Source organism: Balaenoptera ricei, chromosome 7 (assembly GCF_028023285.1).
Source record: "Balaenoptera ricei isolate mBalRic1 chromosome 7, mBalRic1.hap2, whole genome shotgun sequence".
Lineage (NCBI taxonomy): Eukaryota > Metazoa > Chordata > Mammalia > Artiodactyla > Balaenopteridae > Balaenoptera > Balaenoptera ricei.
The window spans coordinates 66,824,854-66,841,200 of NC_082645.1; the positions used below are offsets into that span (position 1 = coordinate 66,824,854).

General features: G+C 40.0%; 1 protein-coding gene across 6 annotated transcripts in view; it reads right to left on the bottom strand.

The window, feature by feature from the left end:
• Positions 1–16,347, bottom strand: part of CCDC141 (coiled-coil domain containing 141) — a 211,978-nt gene that overhangs the window by 64,537 nt on the left and 131,094 nt on the right. For all 6 annotated transcript variants that reach the window (XR_009504236.1, XM_059928228.1, XM_059928230.1 and 3 more), the window contains 2 exons: positions 4,168–4,309; positions 1,730–1,849 (listed from right to left, as the gene is read on the bottom strand). Coding sequence is in view for 5 of the 6 variants with exons in the window: in XM_059928228.1 (XP_059784211.1) it covers positions 1,730–1,849; positions 4,168–4,309 (262 nt within the window). In the remaining variant the exon portion in view is untranslated. The remainder of the gene's footprint in view (positions 1–1,729; positions 1,850–4,167; positions 4,310–16,347) is intronic.

Here is a 16,347-nt window from a genome sequence, read left to right on the forward strand (position 1 = left end):
GCACGTGAAATCTAACCACTGATTCAATGGACGAGTAGGTATTGTAGGCACTATTTACACAACTGCCACAGAGCTGTGTAAAATTTCATGTGAGACCAAGCTAAGATTCAAGCAAACATGAGAGACAGAAGATCCACTCTCATTTAGAGCAAGGAGGGATTGCTCTCCTACTTGTATTTAATATGCTTCCCAGGTACTCCACTGAATGAAGGTAATTTTAATTTACAGGCACTGCTCCCAGAGAGCACTCTGGGAAGGAGGAAATGGAGGAGTTTCTCCCTTTGAAATTTCCTCCTTACCTCTAAAATTTTTTAAATAAAAAAATGAAGGGACTTCCCTGGTGGCGCAGTGGTTAAGAATCTGCCTGCCAATGCAGGGGACACGGGTTTGATCCCTGGTCTGGGAAGATCCCACATGCCGCGGAGCAACTAAGCCCGTGTGCCACAACTACTGAGCCTGCGCTCTAGAGCCCGCAAGCCACAACTACTGAGCCCGCGTGCCACAACTACTGAAGCCCTTGCTCCTAGAGCCCGTGCTCTGCAACAAGAGAAGCCACTGTAACGAGAGGCCTGCGCACCGCAACGAAGAGTAGCCTCTGCTCGCCGCAACTAGAGAAAGCCCGTGCACAACAACGAAGACCCAATGCAGCCAAAAATAAATAAATTTATAAAAAAAGAAAAAAGTACTTCTCTAAATAAAATACATGAGGCTTTCTTTTTTAAAAAAATGAAATTGAGTTCAGGCATGCATTTCATTTTAGACATTTTAAAAAATGAATTAAAAACAGCCCATTAATAATTGGTTCATCTGTGAGTTTCAGGTGGCAGTGTTGTCTGTGAAGGAGACTCTTGGATAAATTAGGAGTTTTGGATTAACATATACGCACTACTATATATAAAACAGATAATCAACAAGGACCTGCTGTATAGCACAGGGAATTCTACTCAATATTCTGTAATACCTATATGGAAAAAGAATCTGAGAAAGAATGGATATATGTATATGTATAACTGAATCACTTTGCTGTACACCTGAAACTAACACAACACTGTAAATAAACTGTAGCCCAATATAAAATAAAAATTAAATTAAAAAAAAAAGAAATGATGGAATAGCGAGGCCGTTTCCTAGAGACCTGGGCACTTGCCTCGCCTTCCTAACCACCTGCTGGGGCAGGCAGGGACTTCATGCAGGTTTGGAGCTGCTAGCAGGAATATCTGAACCTAAGTCCCATGTGAAAGGGGTGAGAGGGTGCTAGAGAAGGTGCCAGGCAGAGGAGGGGGCAGTTTCTGTCTCTAAACATTGGGTGTGCAAACAAGATTGTGATTGTTTTGCCTCCTGGAATCTAGCACTGTTGCATGTTGCTCTTGGTAATTTTCTCTTGCAACTTAACTCTAGCAGAAAATCACAAATAGCCTTGGAGAGGCGCTCTCCCTGCCTCAAGGAGCTGCTAACATCTCCTAGGCTAGGAAAGAGGGCCAAATGAGTGTTTAGCACCAGGCTATAATGCTGAGCTTCTGTGAGCTCAAACGCCCTAATAAATGCACCTGTAAATATAAATAATTTAGATACACAAAATGGTAGGCGTTTTTAAGTCATTATCTGCCAGAAGACTAATTTAGAATTGCAGCCCTCAAGGGACCTAGGATTAAGTTTTATAGCTACTGAAAATAAAGAAAAATCATATTTACAAAACCATAACCATAATAATAACTCTCATTTTATTTACCTTAGCTTGTTTATCTAGTTCCAGATATGTACTCAAAATCTTCTCTGATTCAGAGAGGCTGGAACCGACATCCATTGCATTAGAAATTACTGGGCTGATTTTCTGAATGGAGATTTCCACCTTTAGGAATAAAGAATATATTGCACCCTTAGTAATATATATTGGCATATATGTATGCAAATGTGTAGAGGAGATAAATATTACTCTCTACATTCCCATTATACTTTAAATGTATATCAATTTTAATCTAAAAATAGTTTAATATTTCAGAATTTCATACTTAAATTCATAATGCTGCTCTTCCTATGAGGTAATACTACTGACTCACCAATAGAGGATATATGTTTACAGATATTTCTTTTACTAACAGCGATGAGATATAGGCAATAATCCACATTCTCTAAGAATTTATTATCTATATTACCCAGAAAGGATAATTCACTTGTCAACACATCAATAGAGATGAATTTTTCTGGTGCATTAAGTCATGATCATACACTGTACACTGACAGGGGCCCAATTTACAGGTATATTTTGAAGCAGAGGTCCAGCATAGGTATTAGATCACTTTATGGATTACTATATTTAGGGCTGAGGGGCCCCGGGGCAGCACCATGTGCTCTACATGTGATAACAAAACACAGAAACACGCTTAGGCATTTAATTGATGAACGTGGGGGCCTATGATTTGATCTTCAATACATATGAATTAGTGAATATAGTGAGCTTTAAAGGGTTCCATTCAATTCAAGTTACTGCCTTGCTCTGACTAGAGTTCATACTTCCCAAAGTCAAACTGGCTCTGACTTAGCAGTAGCCACACAAGCAACAACAGCTGTTTGAGTTTCTACTGCGTTTTCCACCACCAACAAATTCGCTTGAATCTCAAGCTCCAGGGAATGCAGCACTACAGCTGCCGCCATGTTTGTAATCTCCCTGGACCCAAGCATCAGAACAAGGTTCAAATTCCCATCTCTGGATCAATAACAGGAGAGGAGGCAATTTAGATGGAGACTTGGTTATTTAATGACCTCTCCTGTGAAGTCTATTAATTCTACTTGTGTAAGTCAGGTATATAAGTCCATTGTAGCAAATGAAAAAACATCATTGAAAATTTGAGACCCAGCCTTTACAACATGGTTCATTAGCATTAATGTAACTGAGATATTACTAGTTTTTGCTATAACCCCATCTACAGACAAGTAATTTTTTAAAATTTATTTATTTTATTTATTATTTATTTTTGGCTGCCTGGGGTCTTCATTGCTGCGCGCAGGCTTTCTGTAGTTGCGGCGAGCGGGGGCTACTCTTCATTGCGGTGCACGGGCTTCTCATTGTTGTGGCTTCTCTTGTTGTGGAGCACGGGCTCTAGGCTCGTGGGCTTCAGTAGTTGTGGCACGAGGGCTCAGTAGTTGTGGCTCACGGGCTTAGTTGCTCCGAGGCATGTGGGATCTTCCCAGACCAGGGCTTGAACCCGTGTCCCCTACGTTGGCAGGCGGATTCTTAACCACTGCGCCACCAGGGAAGCCCCCAGACAAGTAACTTTTTATTTAGTCAAATAGTAGCTGCCTGGTTTTATTCCTCTTTGAAAATGGGAAATAAAATTCTTCAAACCACTATATTCACTACAATATTCCACTATATTGTAGAAAGGATTTTCACACATATGGTTTTATTCAGAGTAGCCATGTCCTTTGCACTGTCTTGGTTCAATAAATTATGATAATGGCAATTTATTCCTGGAACCCCTAAAACTCAACATTTTTGGTATCTATCTGCTGTTCTTGTGTTGTGTGGTGCCATGTTAACCAAAATGTGCATATTGGAACCATGCACAGAACCATGTAAATCAAGGAGGACACAATCACAAGATACACATGGTTCAATTAACACAGTTCTGTGCAAAGTGAGAACTGCCTTTGTGTAAACATGTTCTGGGCTGGGAGGCACGGAGGATGACACTTCTAGTTTTGGCAACCTGGGGCAGGGATGGTTGATGAGCAGTAGTGAATTACAACTTCATCCTGTTTGAATATAAAGCCTAATGTGGGATGAAGAGAATCCTAAGGAGACACACCCCTATCCTCCCACCGTGCCCACATGCTGCAGTTCCCATACCATCATCTATTATCACCAGGTAAGGAGCTGCATCTAAACAGTAGCTTATGCATTAAATAGATAACCAACAAGGATCTACTGTATAGCACAGGGAAGACATTTAGGCTCTCTATACACTCCACATTATGTAAAAACCTTTAATGGAAAAGAATCTGAAAAAGAGTATATATACATATATATAAAACTGAATCGCTGTGCCGTACACCTGAAATTTACATATCGTAAGTCAACTGTACGTCAATGAAAAAATAAAAATAAAAAAACTTATGCAAACCAAGAAATAAATAGTAGCTTAAGGAGGACACATTTTATGAAATTACCTTTCTTAAATAGCCCTCCACTGAGGCTGTTAATTGCTGTCTATTAAGAGCAAATTCCCTGTGCGCTGAACACCGTTCAGTCAGATGATCAACTCGCCTCCTGATGCATCCCATCATCTCATGGACACCGGTCACCTGAGAGCTGAATGGAACAAGCCAGCTGTTAGTTCACTCCACCCTCATAGAGAGGCCCCAGGAACAGGGAACATTTGAAAATGAACCTTTCATGATAAGTATGACTTGATAAAAGTTATTAAGCTTCAGGCTTTAGGATAATAGAAGTTAAGAAGCTGTAGTCCTGGTACAGCAGAGAGCAAAACCAAATTAGGTTGTTTTGTTTAAGTCAGTCAGTCCTGAGGGAAAAGATGAGTTATGGGTTTTTGTAACCAGGTCTGGTCTACTCTTCTAAAGGTTCACTTTTTAATATTTCTTTAAGACATTCTGAGTATGTTTGCCAAGAGTTTTCCTGGGGGTGTTATTTAAAAGCTTCATTTATCTAAAGATGCTCTTTGAATAGAAATGTAGATCAGCCAATTAACAAAACACTGAATGATCCAATAGGGTAAAGTATTTATGTAACACTAAGGTCCTTGTTCTGGATACCTACGAATGCTCAAGGCTGTAATCATTAGGTGAAAACCAAGGTATCACCAACAGTGAGGAATCTGATGTACTTGTTCATAAAAAGAAACCAAGCCTCACATGTCATTTTGTACCTGTGCTGGCCTCATGAGAAAAAGAAAAGTGACATGACAGCTCATAAAATGAAAATGTCTTTAAAACAACAAATGAACTTTGAGTTGGACCCCATTTGCTGTGGTCTAAAGACACATTAGCAAGTCTCCTAACCATTTCCAACATAGGCTTACTAGCAATGCAAGACAATGAAAGGACATTGCTGATGCAGTGAGCACTTTAAAATTTTTCAACCTATCCCTGAGATAGAGCTTCTCCCAGCATATAAGAAGTTGAAGTCTTTAATTTCCTATCAGTCATTTCCTTCCAGTACTCATAAAGATGAGCTGATAACTCTTACATTCAATTACCCAGAGCTTTAAAAGATCTTGGAACAAGATACAGATTTCAGTAGTTTTACCTCAAAAAATTAATTTATGACTCTAAAAATGAATTGAATTAGTAATGAAATGAGGGCAGGATCCCAACTGCCTGAGAGGGAACGTGACTTCACAGGAATGACAATGAGGCTGCCAAAGAGTTTAGAGGTCATCAGGCAGCTTGGGAATCTTGTTGAATGCACATAGGATTCAAGTGTGTCCTGTGGGACCACCGGAGTCCCAGAGAAGTTTAACTGGAGGAGAAATCTTATTCCTGACGCCTAAGGTCCCACAGACGTTACACTTGAAACAACTTGTTTCACATTTTAATAACTCAGAGACCGTGAAGAGTATAATCAAGAAATCAGGAGAGTTTAGCAAATAATCCTTGTACTTATATCCACAAATTCTTTAAAAATATTATATTGGTAACAGTAATCATATTTTAACTACATTTTAGACTTTGCATGCTAAAAAGGCACTTAAAAGCCCAGTTGTCCTATATGTTATGGTTTTTCTGTAGAACATGCAAATTTGGAATGAGAAAGACAAAAAAGAAAAGGTGAGTAAGCACTGTGGAAAATATGTACAGAGAATAAAGCTTGTCAAAATAAATGGGTAAACATTTTCTAAAAATAATCCACTTACTGTGACAAGGAACCATTTTTAATGTTTTTTGTTTTGTTTTTAATTTATTTATTTTTGGCTGTGTTGGGTCTTCGTTTCCGTGCGAGGGCTTTCTCTAGTTGCGGCAAGCGGGGGCCACTCTTCATCGCGGTGCGCGGGCCTCTCACTATCGCAGCCTCTCTTGTTGCGGAGCACAGGCTCCAGACGCGCAGGCTCAGTAGTTGTGGCGCACGGCCCTAGTTGCTCCGCGGCATGTGGGACCTTCCCAGACCAGGGCTCGAACCCGTGTCCCCTGCATTGGCAGGCAGATTCTCAACCACTGCGCCACCAGGGAAGCCCCATTTTTAATGTTTTAAGTAATCTCTTCTAATTCTCATAACTACCCGATGGTCTGGCTGTAACTGTTATCTCTGTTTTGCAGATGAGCAAAGTGAGTACAGAAATGCTCAGTAACTTGCCCAGGTCACATTTATTAAATGGCAGGGCTGGGATTTGAACCTATTCATCTGATCCCAGAGTCCACACTCTTTACCACCTCATAGTACCTTTTCTGGGTCCATGACACATGAAGGGGGGTGGGGGGAGTATTCTAAAATTTCACTTTCCCTTGAACTCAGTGTTGATGGAAACAGGATTAGCCCGGCTGGCATGCTCTTTTGAAATTGGCTGTCTTCTCTAGGTAATGAAATGTCTGTCTGTAGTTTGCAAAGTGACCACTAGAGGGGCACGATATCTTGTTCAAATTCACATCTTGAAGGCCCCTCCAGCACAGAAAATGGAAACGGGGAAACAAAAACAAATCAAGCATTCCTTCCGTAAAAATATTGCTCTCTAGCAACTCACAATTTTAATTTAGATGAATCACAACGAGCCAAATAGGATCTCTCGCTGTCTTTGGATGGATCGTTCATTTTATATTTTCCAATGACCTAGGAGATCAGTCTTATTTTGTGCTGATTTATGCCTTATCCTGTATATCTATTGCATTATAAATTAAGGGAAAAATACAACATTCTTTTCATTCATTTATCCTCTGTAGCCCTGAGCACATAGCCTTGTAAGAAGTAGATCAATGCATATTTTCAAATTAAATAAAGTACACTTTGATCAACATTTAAGGGAAGACAAGACACAGATTTAGGAACAAGAACATATGCACAGATAGTTACTGTATTAAAAATGTCACTAGTAACAGTTTCTAATTGTTTTTAGACAAAGATGACTTTGCCCTTTGCCCAGTTACAGAAGTTTTAGGCTATCCAAAGACTGCCCAACTTCTTCTTCGATGGTTTAGGGTTTATAGTTAGGTTGACTGATACTTCCCTCCGCTGTTTCAAGCCTCATAGGGACAGACTGAATTGCCTGTCCCATGTGCATTCCCTTCTTATTTGTGGCTTAGACCCCTTCCTTAGTACAAGAAGTTCTCAATTATCTTGCTTACCCTAGCCAGCTCCTATTTTCCTCCGTCCTCAGCTAGATCATCTCTGTCTGATCAGGCATTAATCCCTTCCTTCTACCTGATTACCAGTTGGAGTATATCTGTCACACTGCTAACCCCAGAGCCGCTCCCTCTCCATTCCTCCTTGGTGAAAACCTAGTCTGCAGGTTACAACCAGCCCTATTCTATCATTTTCAGTTGGAAACTTGAAACACTGATTCCAGACATTTCTTCTGAACACTCCAAAACATTTTAAAACATGTATAGCATGCATATTGCCAATTTCCTCAGAGCCTGAAATGCAGATGGTTTGATCAAAGGAAAAATATGACCTCACACTCTGCCAGCAATTCTTACATGAAGTGAAAATAAATTAATAGAATTCCAACAGCCACCCAGAAATGAGTCCTATTACTTCACAGTAATATTAAATAAATGATGGGACAAGAACTGGGGGCGGATAACAGAAACTTGGTTGACGGGAGTGCCAGGGCATTTTGTTCTGACTTTGAAGCCACATTGCTCATGTGCTGCCTGATGGGGTGGGAGAGGAACTACCAGTGGACCAGCTTTCTAGGCCTAACAATCTGTGTCTCTGTAACTTGCATTGGAAATACTGCTTGATCTTTGGGCTGTCTGTCTATGAATGGATTAGATGGTCCCTGCCTGTAGTATGAGCATGGGGTACATCAGATTATTCCTGACATTGAATTTGACTTCTTCAAGCATCACAGATACTCTGGAGTGACAGACTGTGAAGGTTTCTTTAGACTTGTTAGAAACTCCATCATGGGAGTATTTTCTCCCCTATTCATTGAGCCAGGAGAGGGGAGGGAAGGGGGAAAGAAAAATGATTGATTTTTTTCCCCTCCCAGAGAGCAGAGACATATTGACTTCTGGCTCAAAAATAGACTGTTACATTTGCTGTATGGAAGCGGTTGCCCTGTCTTTGCATCTGTTACAAACTAGGGCTGGGGGAAGAGAGTAAATCCTAATGTTAATGTGTTCTAATGATTCTTTCCTGAGAGCAGCAAGTTGCTTTCAAACCTTTCATAAATTACTATTGGCAGCCCATCTGGATTAGGAGCTGAACCAGATGCTAAGCACGCGCCAGCTCACTCTATCTCACCAGAAGGAATCAGTTGATCATATTTTTCTTTCTGTCTATGGACAAATTATACTTTGAAAATGGGAAGAAGTATCTTCCTTATCTCTTGACAGGAACGCTTCATGTTTATCATCTCTATTTTGGAGGAAACAATCGTCACTATCTAGTTTTCATCCCTACTTTGAAAAAGTGCCATTCGAACTGTGGAAGTGACATGTATGTTTTTACAATAATTTTTTTCTGACTTAAGTTGTACACATTGAGAATCACTGCCCACCAAACATATCACACCCACATGTATCTCTTGTATACACATGACAATAAAGAAACAGCAAGTAGTAAGTGGGGCTGAAACTACAGGGTTCCTGGGTTCTGGTCCAGATCCATGCAGAGATGCCCACATGTTCCATTCCTATGAGGCCAGAGAGACCAAAACATATCTTACATGAAGGGTCCCATAGCTGGGATTCTCCCTGAAATCAGTAACAGGGATGGGATTCTCCCTCTTGTAAAAGGAGTTTGAAAAACGTTATAGCCCACTGCTGCTGAAGCCAAGGAATCAGACATAGCAGAGCAGTCAGGAACCCACACTGCTCCCCAACCTGGATTTCTGGCTGCACCTCTGAGAGCCCCAGTAGCTCCATGGGAGCTCAGGTGACCCTGATCAAATAGCAGAAGACTGTTTCTGGACAGGAGACCCTGTGAGTTCAGGTGGAAGTCACTGCAAAGCTGCTAAGAAGGAAAGAAGAAAGAGGAGAGAACAAAGCAAGGACAATAAAGCTGAAGAACAAGCACTTCCCATCCAGAAGGACAATCTAAAATTTCAAAACACGTGAGGAAAATGAATCCTAAGAAAAGACACTCAACAATCAAGAGCTAAATGTACTCTACTGGAAATGAAAATTAGTAGAGCAATCTGAAAGTGACTTTATAAATATGTCTCACATCACCAGAAAGATAAAGGAAAAATGAATACCCATAACAAAGAAACAAGAAACTCTGAAGCAAAAGCAGTCAGAAATGAAACAAAATTGGATAGGAAAAAGAATGAGTTAGGAATCCTAGAAATGAAAACAATATAGTTATGAAAACAAACAAAAGAATTCAATGGCTGAAAACAAAGGGAAAATTAACAAAAGAGAAAAATCAATATGAGGTATTCATTGGGAATGCAATGCAAAGAGATAAAGGAATGAAAAATATGAAAGACAGTTCAGACATCTAAGGCAGACTGGGAGCCTCCAACATTCTTCTACTGGGAGTTACAGGAGGAGAGAAAAGAGAGAAAAACAGAAAATCAATATTTAAATTGCTGAACATTTTCCCTGATTGATGACATAAATCCTCAGATAAAAGGGGCACAGTAAAAAAAAAAAAAAAAAAGGGGGCACAGTAAGAGCTAACCAGACAAATATTCTCATTTCAGGTAATTTAGAAGATATAAAAATACATTTTAATGTATTTCCTTCCAAAAAGTTTTTCTCTTGGCAGTCTTTTCCACCCCTTCCCCTCCAAAGTTAGTAAGATGCCATATATGTGATTTGGATCCTACTTCATCCTCTTAACATTTTATTGTGAGGATACTCTCTGTCTTCAGATATTCCTCAAAAACACTCTGATATTGGCTTAGATTATTCCATACTGTGCTTGCCCTTAAACTATTGAAACAGTTTCCTATTTTCTGAAAATATTTAGGTGTTTTTCAGGTTTGCACTATTATAAACAACACTGTAATGAGCAGTTTATTCATATATTTGTCCACTCACATCTCTTCCTCTCTTCTTTCTGGTGTTCTTTCCTCTCTAAGCCCTCTCATTGGAGAGTAATCCCCCTCAGCTGTCCAAGGCACAGATTTCTGCCCCTTTAGTCAGGCTTCCTCTGTAGACCCTGCAGTTTCAGACCTTCTTACTCTGGGATCCTTGCTATTTCACATCACATCATCAGTATCATAAATGAATAAATTCATATTGCAATGAGTGACTCCTAGATATTTTACAAGAACCTAATCTAATTAGTCCTACATTTAATAGAAAGGGTAAACTTTGGGTGCATTCCATACTAAGAGTTTCAGAATTATACAAGCCTTAACAATGGTAACAGATCCAGATTGCAATTATGACATTTACTCAACCCCTAAAGAGAACAACTTAATACAGACATGAAAATATTTGGAAAGTGGCTGAGTTAACACTGTCATAACTCAACTTTGCAATTTCCTAAATTTCAGTATCTGATATTTACCATCTAAATATATCATCAAACTCTTTAAAAAAAAGTTATTTCAAGTTCTTAAATGCTTGGTAGAATTCCTACAAAATGTGACAATAGATGACTCTGATACAAAGGGATTTCTGATTTTGTTTCTTTGTTTTGTTTTATGTTGTTGGAGGGTGGGGATTATTTTTGTTTGTTTTCCACGTAAGATCTTTTAAAATATTTTTGCTATGACATAAACTTTCCTTTATGCCACACCAGCCCCTTAACATTTCAAATCAAGTCACCTAGTATGTAAATACCGAGATAAGGAGCATAAAAGAGGTTTCCTACATGGTTGACCTTGAGGGCTGACCTCAAGCTGATGTCATGGTCTGGATGGGGAGACGATGCTGTGCCACAAGTCAAACAACTAAGAAATGAGTCAGAACACCACAGAGTAAAAAGTGAGATAGAGCTGACAAACACAAAGGAATTAAAAAACTATTGTGTGGTAGGTATTGATTAGGTTCATCCTGGCTGGAAGGTGTAGACCCTTCACCCATCTTAGATTACCAAATTCAACAATGGTCTTCTCAAGTCTCACTCCTTCACTTGACCCATCCTGGTCACAGGAGCTTGGGATTGTGTCTCTCTTCTCTGAAGAGGTGGCCCTAACACCCACTGTCCCCAGGGCTTCCTCAGACCTAGATCACACTCCCTGACATGTCATTCCCTTACTGGCCGTTAATAAGGTTCTGAAGACTCAGGGCCAGGTTTATGTATCTTTGACTGTCCTTGAAGCCCAGTGCTGGTATGTCATATGGATGCTCAGTAATGTTTTAAATAAACAGAAAGAAAGAAAAACTTTGCAGGGAAGGTGAGACTTGAGTTGAAATTAGAAGATAGATGCAGCACATTTTAAGTGTGTTAGAATAAAAAAAAAAAAATCCGGGGCTTCCCTGGTGGCGCAGTGGTTAGGAATCCACCTGCCAATGCAGGGCACACGGGTTCGAGCCCCGGTCTGGGAAGATCCCACATGCCGCAGAGCAACTAGGCCCGTGAGCCACAACTACTGAGCCTGCGTGTGTGGAGCCTGTGCTCCACAACAAGAGAGGCCGCGATAGTGAGAGGCCCGCGCACTGAGATGAAGAGTGGCTCCTGCTCGCCACAACTGGAGAAAGCCCTCGCACAGAAACGAAGACCCAACACAGCCAAAAATAAATAAATAAATAAATAAATTTATTAAAAAAAAAAAAAAATCCACATTCGCTAAGTGGTCAGGCTCCTTGCTAATGACTGAAGTTGAAAGAAAGGAGACAGAGCTAGCAACCTAACAGAGCAGTTCAGACCTGCACTCACTCTACCCCTTACCACTGTGGGACAGGTAGTAGGTAAGTTATTTGAACCTCTCTGAGCCCCAGCTTCCACACCTGCAAAACAGGGACAATGGTAATAGAAGTATCTGTATAACAGGGTGGCTTGAGGATAAAATTTGTTAATGTAGATAAAGCACACAAGCGTTGCCTTTATTGCCAACGAGCATTTGGACATAGTCTAACTTCCACCTAACTATTTTATCTTGTCTTATGCCTTTTCCCCTTGTCACCCTCTCCTCCAGCCACACTGTACTTCTTTCTGCTACACCTTTGCTGTTGTTCTGCCAGGTCCACTCATCTTCCAGCCATTTGCATGGTAGCTCCTTCTCCTTAATCTTTCCCTGACTACAATGTCTAAAATGGTCCCCTCCCCACAGTCACTCTCTATCTCATTTCACTTTTTATTTTTTTCATAGTTCTCATTGCTGTGTAAGAGCATCTCATCTGTTGATTTATTTGTTGATTGACTGTTTCTTCCCACCAGAATATAAACAGCATGAGGGCAGGCACTTCACCTATCACATTAAGTCACTCTCTATCCCATTTCATTTTTTTTTTCATAGTTCTCATTGCTGTGTAAGAGCATCTCATCTGTTGATTTATTTGTTGGTTGACTGTTTCTTCCCACCAGAATATAAACAGCATGAGGGCAGGCACTTCACCTATCACATTAGATGCTTGGGAGCACCTGATCTACAAAGACACTCACTAATATTTTGGGAATGAGCAAATGAATGACTGAATGAACCATGCTCTGTCTAAAGTTCATTATCATTCACAATATCAACCAGGGTAAGTAGTGGTAGTCAACATAAATGAAAATCGTGAAAAGAGAGTGCAAAATCCCAACTTACCCCTGTTTCTATTTCTCTGTAAAATATGAAAATACGAAGAATCAACATTAAGTAAATAACAATAAATGTTAGAGCAAAAGGGCAATACTTAAGGTTATATGAAAGCAAAGTATTCAGTCAGGATGAGGTTTATAAGCTTAAGTTCACCACAACATGGTAGAATGAAAACTGGAACAGTCTTTTATGCAGGAACAGAAATTGAGTCAATGCTGAAGCAAGTTTACCTGTAAATCTTAAATTAATTTTAGCGACAGGAAAAGCCAAATGAATACTTTATAAGGTAGCCTGGTCTTAGTGGGTGTTTCTATGTTTTTGAGTTTTGTATCTTTTTGAATTATAGTCTTGTCTGGATATATGCCCAGGAGTGAGATTGCTGGATCATATGGTAGCTTTTTTTTTAGTTTTTTAAGGAACCTCCATACTGTTCTCCATAGTGGCTGCACCAATTTACATTCCCACCAACAGTGTAGGAGGGTTCCCTTTTCTCCGCATCCTCTCCAGCATTTGTTATTTGTAGACTTTTTAAAGGATGGCCATTCTGAATGGTTTGAGGTGGTACCTAATTGGAGTTTTGATTTGCATTTCTCTAATAATTAGCGATGTTGAACATCTTTTCATGTGCCTGTTGGCAATCTGTATGTCTTCTTTGGAGAAATGTCTATCTAGGTCTTCTGCCCATTTTTCGATTGGGTTGTTTGTTTTTTTGTTATTGAGTTGTATGAGCTGTTTGTATATTTTGGAAATTAAGCCCTTGTTGGTCTCATTATTTGCAAACATTTTTTCCCAGTTCATAGGTTGTCTTTTGTTTATGGTTTCCTTGTTTTTGAGTTCTGAATTGGTAGCTCACTGAGAAACACAAAAAAGGAGGTTCGTAGTTTTTGTCCAATTATGGAAAACTTCACCCTCACACAAGGTCTCCGACCCAGCATTTCCAATCACCACAGCTTCCTGTGGCTTAATAAGTGCAGTATTCTGCTTGGCAGCAGGGTACCTTTGGGCTACCTTTACACTCGGTGCTCAGAGATGATGCCAAGCAAGGCCTAAGAGGAGGTGAGAGGGCTGGAATCCAGAGCTTTCAACCTCACTGTAAGCCTGGTTTGACCATTATCAGATCCCATGATAGGTAACTCGCATCATAACTAAATGCAAACGAATGCGCTAAAATGCCTTTGATGTTAAAGTGTACTTAGGTTATGTCACAGATATCACACTCTGAAAAGATAATAAACAATTTAACAATGACTCAGAATTATCACCTGAGCATTAGGGAGGAAATAGAAGGGCAAGGAAACATGTAAATAACCATCATTTATTTTGTGAGGCTGCTCCAATTTCAAAGGTATTTGATTCCAGGATAGAAAAATAGTGTGGATCTGTTCCTAAAATAATGACAAAGTTCTCAGATTTACTGGGAAGCTTCATCTTATATAAATGTGAACTTCTGAAGTCCTATTTTATTAACTAACTGGAAAAAAATTAGATCTAAGGGTCTCTGAAATTCCTATCTGCCCCAGTACTAAATTTTGCCTTTATTACCTCAAGATAAATGTTTATCTGCTCTATTTCTAATATAACCTTCCCCAGTTAGTGAAAATGAATATGATTTGGTAGAGCTGACTCTGCCGTAGTCATCTGAAGCAACCATGTAACTCTTAATATTTTGCTTTTAAAATTCTTTGTATAGAAGGTAAATAAATAAGTGAACCAATTATTTATTGGGCGCTCTCTATATGCCAGAGTGGTGTTATCGCATTTGATTAAAACGTCCTCTATAAAATGCATACTTCCATTTTACCGATGAGGAAACTGAGGTTCAGAGAAGTTAAAAGTCATGGCATTATTTTGGCTCTCAGAATGCATGAAATAAAACCCCTTTGAGGGGCTTCCCTGGTGGCACAGTGGTTGAGAATCTGCCTGCCAATGCGGGGGACACGGGTTCGAGCCCTGGTCTGGGAAGATCCCACATGCCGCGGAGCAGCTGGGCCCGTGAGCCACAATTACTGAGCCTGCGCGTCTGGAGCCTGTGCTCCGCAGCAAGGGAGGCCACGATAGTGAAAGGCCCGCGCACCGCGATGAGGAGTGGCCCTCGCTTGCCACAACTGGAGAAAGCCCTCACTTTCTCCAACACAGCCAAAAATAAATAAATAAACAAATAAATTAATTAAAAAAAAAAAAACTCCTCTGATACTAAGTCCTAAGCTTCTTATCCACACCAGTTTTCAAATGTCTGATAGTAGGAATTTTAGTGTTTTGTGTCCTAGTAGTGTGGCTGGCATTCAGAAGTCTAGGAAGCCATTGTGATGTTCAGTAACACATACTTTTCTCTGTGGAATTTATGTTTATTTCCATTGCCATTATTCTAAACTCCACCTTCACCCCAGCTGTGGCTGCAACTTGAAATCTCCTTCTGCTTCTCTCGCATGGTGGTGACCCAGGTCGTTGAACAGATAAATCATTAGATGAGGAAGGGAAGCAAGTCCCAAATGGAATGCATGGGATTGAGGTCAGTAACTATGTGTGGCTCTGGTTTGCGACTGAGATTCTAATGCGTTTCAATTCAGCTTCTAATGGATTTCTATTCTACATCTACCCTCTAAATCAAAAATGTCCTTTGCCAAGTAACAATTGCACTTTACCTTCAGTTCCTCCTGCAAAATGGAAATAGTATTGATTTGTAAAATACTGTGAAATCTCAGGGCAACCAAACACCTTGGAACTACTATGAACGCTCATATATCTAGGATGTTGACAGAAACCACACTGCTAATTTTTTTTTTTAATCCAGTTACCTACCATTAAGTCAAGTTTCTTGAAATGGTCCCTAACTATTACTTCTTCTATTAAGACTCAGTCTGCAACCTGAAGAACAGAACTATAGACGTCCCTTTGAAAAACAATATATATGTAAAATTTAAGACTAGAAAGAGCAAAGAAGGCAAAAAGAATGAGACTAGCTAAGTAAATAAACATGTCGACCATTACAAAATGGATGGCCAAAAAGAATCACTAGAATCCTGAAAATAGACTGTAAGGTAAAATAAAAGCACTTCTCTTATATTTAAGTATTGAAAATAAAGCATTACTGATTAGAACAAACAGGATAAAGTTTAGCAGTAATAACTTGTGACCAGCTTTCCTACTCTTAAGACTTAAGCATGAAAACTAAATACGGAACTTCAGTTTCTGGTCAAGAAGCAGGGACTGGATTTATCCTCATGCCTTAAACAACTCAGACATTGAAGGACACGTAGCACAGGACAGTGATCCCTGAGAGAAGCGAAATGAATGAGGTGAGCCTTATGATGGCATCAACCTGCTGCCTGGGAGGTAATTTCCAGACCAAAGCTCAGGGAAGTGGAACAAAACAGAGTCCAAAGGATGTACTGTTTTGAAGATACAGAGATCAGACTTAGGGGGGGCCAAGGCACCTAGAATTCCTGGGGCAGCGTATCAGTGGCAGATCTTCAGATCTGGGGAGGGGTCTTTGGCTGCTTCCTGATCCACCCACGCATGAAAGGAAACTGTC